Source organism: Nicotiana tabacum, chromosome 5, assembly GCF_000715075.1.
Source record: "Nicotiana tabacum cultivar K326 chromosome 5, ASM71507v2, whole genome shotgun sequence".
In the NCBI taxonomy this organism is placed as follows: domain Eukaryota; kingdom Viridiplantae; phylum Streptophyta; class Magnoliopsida; order Solanales; family Solanaceae; genus Nicotiana; species Nicotiana tabacum.
This window is the reverse complement of record NC_134084.1, coordinates 75,075,421-75,084,536: the sequence shown is the minus strand read 5'-3', so window position 1 is coordinate 75,084,536 and position 9,116 is coordinate 75,075,421. Positions and strand designations below refer to the sequence as shown.

Genomic DNA, 9,116 nt, shown 5'->3' with positions numbered 1-9,116 from the left:
AAACCCAATGTGGTCAGACAATTACTTTCCTACTTCCTAGATATATGTTAAGTATTTCTCAATCTGTCTTTTTGTGAAAAGAGACACAATAAAAATAGGTGCTTCTTCCAAAGTGTCTTGTGGATGACTCTTTTACCTTAGACTATGTATTGATATTAATGAATGCTTCAGGTAATAGAGAGCGAAATGTTAATTATAGTGCTGTAACAATGTAATTTTTCTGGCACTGTCAATGGGAACTCAAAAGTGCTGATGTTTCACTTCCATAAATACAAACAGTAACAAGCAAACACAAAATAAAGAATTATCTTCAGCTGAACAAAAATCCATTAGGATACAGTATTCCTGGAAAAGAATAAAGAGGGTTCCCCAAAAGTGAGAATAAAATGTACAAGTGTAGCTATATATAACATTCAAAATTTCAATTTAAACAAAAAGGATATAAATGATCATACAATTCTCTAATAAAATCCCAACAAGCTAAAAGGACGACAACAAATCGTATGAGAGCTTATTATCTTGCCTTCTAAACTTAGTATACTTGTGAACCTCAGACTGAACCAAACACTCAGAAAACGACATTCAGCTCAGGTAATGTTCAATTGGTCTGTGAAACTTATCTGCTATTGAAGTGCCAATGACTCTCACAATCATATCGTCCAGGCCCAGGACAGATGTGCTCCCCCATCGTTCAGTGATTGAAATCTACAATACACTGTCTCTGATGACCTGTTAACTTAACATACACAGCCGCTCACCGATGTAGGATTTCAAACCGAAGCTGAGCAGTAGGGCAAGGATCAGGCAGTTGGGAAGCCAACATGACGATGAGAAACACCTTCACTGAAATTGGAATTTGAATCATTTCAGTATCAATACATTCCCTTAAATACAGGGTTTGTGCGACATATGCTAGCCCCATATTCCTCATATTCAGCCTTTGTATGGCAAGCCTGATATAACGAAACAACTAAATAGGTCACATTCGCACACCAGCAACTTACAAAGAGCAACTTCAGTTGCAGTTATAAAACCTCAAGTAAACAGAAACAAAATGATTTACTGCAAAAAATTCAGGAGTTGAAGCAAGTACAGATCCTCCAAACCAAACTGCATATCTCTGAATAGGATGGCTGACCACATTCACTTCAACTGGTTGTGCCTAAGTGAAAATTTTTCAGCAGGTGAGCATTTTTAAGTACCAAAAACCAAAGATTCATTTACCAGTTAATTCAGATATAATAAAGCACAGATGCTTACTTTTACATTTCCACCTAACCGAGCATCTGATGTCAGAACGCGAGCATCCACAATCTTCTTGAGATCTCGTTGCAATCTTCTATGGAAGTCTTTGAACATTGTGGATCCTCCAGATAAAACAATATTCTGGAATTTTCCAAGGACATAATATCACATCCACATTCAAAGGGAAAATTTCAAAGAGCATGATATCGAGATCTTTAAAGACTTTTAGCTCAGCCATATAAGGGAAACTTTTGTACTGGTCACAAAATGCTGGATCACTTGATAAACAGAAATCTTATCAAGTTAATCGACGAAATAACTTTACCTTATATAAAGCTCTTCTTGTGTCTATAGGCGCAGACTGAATACATTTGTCTATCACATCAGGTAAAGGAGTTGTAAAATCACTGTTATACATCTCGGGATTGAAGAAAACCTGCAACGACCCGAAAAGCATTAAAGCAGAAAGACGTTCACCCAACCTAGTGATAATGCATCAGAAAGCAATCACCCTACAATCCCTGTTTTCTTATTTAGCTACTACTATGTAGATTATTAGAGCTTTTAGAATTCACTCTGCCATGCAGCAAATCAGCAGTATATGAGGTGTACATCTGTAAATAAGTGGCACAATGTCTACTCATTAACCAACTTATAACTACATGATTAGTCTGCTTGAAACAAGCTGCAAGAAAACCTTGGAGTTTGAAATTATCAGAGACCAGAGAGTTGGAGCACAAAGCAAACCTCGGGACCAAGAAATCGTTCATAGCCAACGTCACATGAATAAGGTGCTCCTGTCTTTGGTTTAGTACCTCTCCAATGCTTTATGTACTTCCCTGGCTCTTTGTCATGCTTATTAAACTCCTGAAATCAGTTGGGAGAACAAAATAAATCACAAGTGACCCTCGGTTGCAAGTTTCACCTCGGATATAAGATGAGGATGATCAACAGCTTAAATCTTTACAAAATCAGTTTGCTGTCACTCTCAGAAACGTAGAACAGATTCTTCAACTCAAGAGCAGGATGTAAGAACAACAAGCAGAGTAGGGATTATAAGGAACTTCAAACTTCTAGTTTTCCTCCTATTACTAGGCATTGTTATGAATGAATCATACCTTGACAATGTCTGAGCAAGTGTAACAATACATTTCCTTGACTTTCCGGGCTACTTCAAAGGAATCCTCAAGTGGAACATGCTCCCCCCTTTCCTACAATGAACCCAAAAAAAATTAGATTGAACATTTAAGAGCTGAATTGCTAATAAGCACCTTTTGAAAATTCAAACTGAGACCTCAAAACACGTCTATGTGCTGGTACTCGGATAAAGTCAATTGTGCAAGCTTTAGAACGATTGGCCACGAGTGAAGGACATGTGGAAACACTAGACAACCCCGATTTTGGAATCAAAACTCTAAAGGAGTAAAAAGAGGTTCATAGCATGAATCAGCTAATGTAGCGGTACTTTTTTAAGTGAAAATAAATTGTAAGTTTAGCAATAGAGGATCAGTCGGAGATTGATGATAAAAGATGTCTTTCTACAAATCTTCCAAGATAACACTTGCTACAGCAACTAACAAGGCACTCTTCCAAACATAAATGTTGCACTTGCATAAAAGAACAATGCTGTAAGACCTCAGTGTTATCTTTCGGGCAAAGAATCCTTTGATCATTATTGAGGATGAGCATACAAAGAGGAGATAAACAGCGCACAGCCATCCTGTCTTCACATTAACGAACAAATCTTGAAACTACGTATTGCCAGTCTCACCTTAATCACTCCAAGTAGAGGAGCTTGCACACTATGGAAGATATTTCTAGTCATTTAGTCAATTAAAGAGATGGTCATTTCTAGTGGTGCAATTACTATATAGTTTCCACATCTTTTTTCTAATAAGTAATCTTTTGTTTTCATTCTTTGGATCCTTTTTGAACTCCAATTAAATTTATTATAGCAACAACGACAAAATGCCAAATGGCAGGATATAAGAATTCTATATTATTCGTCTGACTAGATTCTTTTTCTTAATAGTTTTATTCGTCTGACTCGATAGAAAAGAAAATTAGGGGAGTTGAATGACGAGAATAACACATTTTTTCTTTGAACCACTTCTGAGAGATGGGGTACAGACCCTCATGAGCTGTTGAATGAAGAGTGTAACATCTTTCCCAGCAATGGGGATTGACTTAATGCTACTTCCAATAACATAACCTTCAGCAACAGGTACGACATGAGTAGCACCATCTCCAATATCCACTATGACTCCAGTCATTTCACACTAAAAAGGGACAAGTAATATCTGATTAGTATATCAAGAAATATTATGGATCTCATAAAAGACCAGTCAGGAAGCAGATGTAAAATAAATATACAAAACAAGCAAGTAATAGATGTACCAACAACAGAATGTCACCAAACATCTTGCAATTCTCTTCATAGCCCAAGAAAAAGGTAAAAAAGAATATCTACGTCTAACTGAAGATGCGACGTGAGCTTGTTAGGGCCTTTATACGATGGTTCTTCAATGATAGCCTCAAAGTTTGATGATGATTACAACTAGACTCCTTTCAGGTTCCTAGTATGACATTATCTTAGGATTCTTCTCCATCCCTATGTGAAAAGAGTAACTTACTACGCAAGACAAGCTTGCTAGCGTGTTATAATGTTAATTTTGATGGTGGTCCTTAACGTTTGGATAATGATTATTGCCAAATTTGTTTCCAGTTATGATATTATGGGAATTCTTTCCCATCCTAATATATTTAGCATTGTTGGAAAAAAAATACTATCACTAGTGTTTTTAAAAGCACAAAACGCAAAAAATCAACAAGGTCCACAAGACTTGAAGGCTGAAGCGGAATGCGCCTTATTTGAAATGAACCGCACGCTTCTTTGAATGGAGCACAAAATTTAAGAAAAATAAAAATATCAAACATATAAGAATTGACCGAACCGAATCTTACCAAACCGGTTTTTTTATTATTTTGTTTTACAAAACCGTAGGTTTCAACATAAAAATCCATAATTGTATTAGGGTAGGTTTTTTATTTTATAAAGAAAATCGAAAAAACCTAACTGAACAAATTTATATGAAAAAATATATTTTATATATCAAGTTAAAAAATAACGGAACATTAGAAATTTTTTTCCATGGGCCTTGGGGTGGATTTGGATGGAAACTGCTACAAATAACACCTCAGACATACTAAGCTACTATTGAAATTAAAGTAGTTTCGGCAATTTTTAGCTGCAAGCCACCAAGGTATGTTTTCTCCTTTTTTTTCTTTCCCCTTTGATTTTTGTGAATTTTGAGTCAAATATTAGGTCTATATTTATTTTTCAAAAATTCAAGCAATGCCACATGTTATTTAATAAGATTTTATGTCTTATGAACTGCAATTCTTTTATTAGCAACCCAGTAATAAGTATAAGATAGACCAATAGTTTTTGGTAATTTCTGTTAGAAGTGCACATCTTGTGTTGCAATATTTGCCATGTAAATCAAAACCTTTCTGAGCATTGCATGTATACAAGCTCTTGTAGTAAAAATTATACTCAACGAATATATAGTACTTATATACTTTATGTGTTATATTAAAACATGTTGTTATTAACATAGCAAATCAGACATCCTAATAACACTACAGCCTCATTTGTTTGCACTTAATGGAGGTCTGAATCTTAATCATTCTGATCGCAGACATTAAATGCGTTTATTTTTTAATTATAAATCTTAATCATTAAGTGTGTTAATTTTTTTTACTTTACATTCACTTAATGGGTCTGAATAGGTTTGTATTGATTAAGATCTATCACATAGACTTAATTTCATTAAGATGCTAGCATCCACATTCATTACTAACTACCGTCACCGCCTACCATTATCAACTACCACCCCCACCATAATCAACCATAGCCGCCACCAGTACCCCCACCCCCCACCCCCACCACCATCATCCTCAACCACAATCAAACACTCACCCACCTCAATTATCACAACCAACCATCCCATCACCATAAACAATCATAGCCGGCACCGCCCACCATTATAAACTACCACCACCCACCATCACCTTCCTCAATCACAACCCACCATTATTAACTATCACCACCCACCATCCTCAACCATAATCGTCATTGCTACCAATCACCATTAGCTACTACTGAGAACTACCACCATCAACCAAAACCACCACCAACCACAACCTCTAGTTGGCATCCACAAGCTCCTCTATTAGCCATCGCCATCACCAACTACCATATTTTAATATATATTTTTTATTGATAGGATATTAGATTAATTAGTATTTTCTATGAATTTTATGTTTATTAATTTTTAAATAAAGATAAATTTTATATATTCAAATGGTAAAAAAATAAACAGTCTTAATCATTTAGTATTCAGATCTCAAAACACATCTTAATATTCAGATATGTATTCAGATCCAAATATCTTAATCTTAATACACATCTTGATATTCGGATATGTATTCAGATTCAGACGCCTTTATCTTTTAAAAAAATAAATGAGGCCTACAACTCCTACATGACGTTTTAATAATAAAATACCGAACGACATTGAATTGTACCAATACCAAAGAAAAACCAATATGATTGGATGGTTTCGAAAAGTCTAATATTAGTTATACACAATAGAGTAACCAAAAATTGGTATGATATAAATTTCTTAAACTAACGGGCCGAACCGAACCACTGACACCCCTAATAAATGATAATTAAACTCGTTCACTACCATTACATTTTCCTATTCTATTAATTAACAACACCAAGATTGTGTTTGGACATATATTTCACTCGAAAAAATGTTGCAATTTTGTGAGGGAAAATGAAATTTTACATGAAAAAGTGATAAAACCCACTTTTTCAAACTTAGAAACTCATCTTCAAGAAAATTTTGAAAAATTCAGTCTAATGTAGAACCAAACAAGTTTTGAAAAAAAAAATCGATATAAAGAAAAAAAATTCGTATGGACAAATGGGCCCTAAGCTATTTGTTAAAATATAAGTTTCATCTACAGTTGAGAGCATTGACACAACCCTCCGAAGTGAGTAGGACCTAGGCATGAATCTTTCCAAATACACCAAAAGCAAATCTATTCACTATGATATTTGTACATATACTTCACAGTTGCATGGTTGACGAGCTCTATTTTACCCACTCTAACTGTACTCGCAATCCACATGCATTATTCACTATGATATTTGTACATATACTTCACAGTTGCATGGTTGACGAGCTCTATTTTACCCACTCTAATTGTACTCGCAATAAATGAGCTTAACAACATGCAAACACTCGTATTGAAAGCAAGAGATAGCCATCCTTTTTTTGATAAGCTAAAGTAAGAGATAGCCATCTATCTTGGCCCTTACACTTCATCCAACAAATATTCGGTAAAAGTAGACTTAAGTAGAATTTATAACATTATGCATCACAATTCACAACCAATCAATAATGTCGTATGTAAGTGTAGATCAGCTCATCAGCCAATGGACTACTAATTGTATCATTTTCTGGATATGTGCAAATAAAAGCTGCCATACCATATTACAGTTATACCATCTCGTGCTCTAATTTATTTAACTGAACAAAGCAAATCAACAACTACAATTTTTATGACCAGTAAAGGAGGCAATGATTCCATATGACCAATTATTTACCGATCTCTTGTGATATATTTATACTGATCTCCTGTCAAAAGGGCAATATAGCTAAAAGAATATCTGTAATGGACCATAAAACTGATCTCCCCTAAGAAGGAAAGAGAGTTTCCTGCATTGGTGCACTTACTCTTTTATCAAGATACTAGTTAGCTAAGCAAAAATAAATCCAAAATTTTAAAAACATACTAACAAACTTAAGACTATAAAGCACGCATATTGCTGCACATATTTTATTCCCTTCCAAACGAAGCAAGGTCAATCATGAATAATTTGTAAATTTAGTGCTCCTAATGGTACATGTAATGATCCAATTTATTAGCTTCAACACAAACAGCTCATTCCTCTAATCCCCTAGAAATTAAAAGATCCAAAATTACTTGAAAAGGCTATAAGTTTACTGAACAGTGTTTTTCTTTTTGTTGGATAAGGTCCTTTTGCTACCGAAGTATTATCCGGAAATATATACTAATAAACCTATCAATAGCAGAAACTTTCAAGCACATAGGCTACCAACCTTAGATGTAGTGTAACCAGCAGCCAAAGCAAGCACCGGTTGCACAGCAATATAAAGCCCCGGTACATTGAAAGTCTCAAACATGATCTCACCAGTATATTCTCGACTTTCAGGTGCAGTCATGGGGCTCTCAGTTAATAGAAAATAGTGATCCTCCGGATCACAACGAAGGTAATCAAATATACACTGTTGCCAGAAACGCTCCATCGCATCCCAGTTATTAACCTGACCTTGTTTAATAGGATAGGTAAGATTATAAGTGTTACTACTAGATTTAGATCTAGCCAATGCCTCTTCCCCAATAAAGAAATCCAGATCCGCCATAACACCTGCACTGTGCTGGGCTAGCCAATTGCTACTCTTAGTAGTGGCTCGAGTCTGGTTCACAAATGTCTCGTTAACCGCAACCACTGTTGGTACAATGAAACTTGGCTCCACATTTCCAGCAAAACCCAATTTAGTGTACCTGAAAACATGTAGTGGTGACCATAGGTAAAAACACACCAAAAGTTTCCAGCAAAACCCAATTTAATATAGCTGAAACATTAGGGGCAAATGTAGAGTGTAACTACTGAGTTCATTTGAACCCAGTAGCTGTGGCTTTGACCCTATATATGAGTAAATAATTGATTTTGGACCCTGTAAATCAAATGAGTAGTCATAGAATCCCGAAATTGAACCTATAAAGTTCAAATCCTGTATCGCCTCTGTCAAACATTAGAGGAATAACAAATTTACAACCCCAATATCGTTTAATCAAATACTTAATGGGCAGTAATTTAGAGAGCATACCCGGTTCCATTGTCGATGACTACAGCAGGGCGAGAGGTAGCAGGGTCCATGAAGAAGAGAAACTGAAAGAGAAAAAGCTGAATGGATAGTGACAGAGGATCTGCGGTTGAGATCCAATGAGAGGTTTAAGGGGGAAGATCATGGTCGTTGAAACAGAGAAGGGGGTTGATGAAAAGAGGACGTCAAATGGAATACTAAAAGAACGGAATAGCAACAGCAGAAGATTCTGGCGAGGATAATGGAGGTGGGTGAAAGATACAATCCATCCATTTTCTCAATGACAAATAAGGAGACAAGAATTGAAGTAGAAGTAAAGAAGGAGCTTAGGAGGAACATTCATCAAACAGTTGATCAGCATTATAGTCTCCTCAATTGTACTACTCCTAGTAGCTTTTTCACTGTGTTTTTCTTTAAGATTTGGATTCTTTTATTAGCAATCAAACAATTCAGCCACTCATTCAGACCCCAACGCAACGTTGGATCCTAAATGTGTCTTTTGGTCGGTTGTGGTATTGCGGGCCACCTCCCCAAATAGGCTCGACATACCCTGTCACCACCCAAACTCCCTCGTAATTACTTACAACAACTAAACAAAGCAGAGTTTAATATAAATATTAAATAAAGGTGATATAAGGCTACACAACAAAAATTACAATAATCCTCCCGAGACTAGGTAATATAGAGTCACGAACTCTGGATAAATACATAGAAATATCTCAAAAAAAAGTACAATAAACGAGTTAACAGTACAATCAAAAGGAAAAGGACTCAAAGGACTGCGACGACCTAGTAGCTCTATGTCACAACCCTAAACCCGGATCCAGTCGTGATGGCGCCTCTCGTAAAGACAAGGCTAGCCGACACACTCCCAAATCATTT

At 35.8% G+C, this 9,116-nt stretch overlaps 1 protein-coding gene across 5 annotated transcripts; it reads right to left on the bottom strand.

The window, feature by feature from the left end:
- Positions 1-342: 342 nt before the first annotated feature.
- On the bottom strand, positions 343-8,693 carry LOC107793808 (actin-related protein 3). Of its 5 annotated transcripts, none has more exons than XM_016616245.2 (9): positions 8,238-8,693; positions 7,446-7,911; positions 3,378-3,524; positions 2,364-2,456; positions 1,993-2,112; positions 1,571-1,681; positions 1,261-1,386; positions 1,035-1,162; positions 343-953 (listed from the first exon to the last, which is right to left on the bottom strand). In XM_016616245.2, exons 1-9 carry the CDS (start codon positions 8,285-8,287, stop codon positions 755-757), a joined length of 1,440 nt encoding a protein of 479 aa, XP_016471731.1. In that variant the 5' UTR covers positions 8,288-8,693; the 3' UTR covers positions 343-754. The 5 variants fall into 5 exon arrangements, with proteins under 5 accessions (XP_016471731.1, XP_016471732.1, XP_016471735.1 ...); XM_016616246.2 differs by having other exon boundaries at positions 1,064-1,162; XM_016616249.2 differs by having other exon boundaries at positions 1,094-1,162.
- Positions 8,694-9,116: the final 423 nt, after the last annotated feature.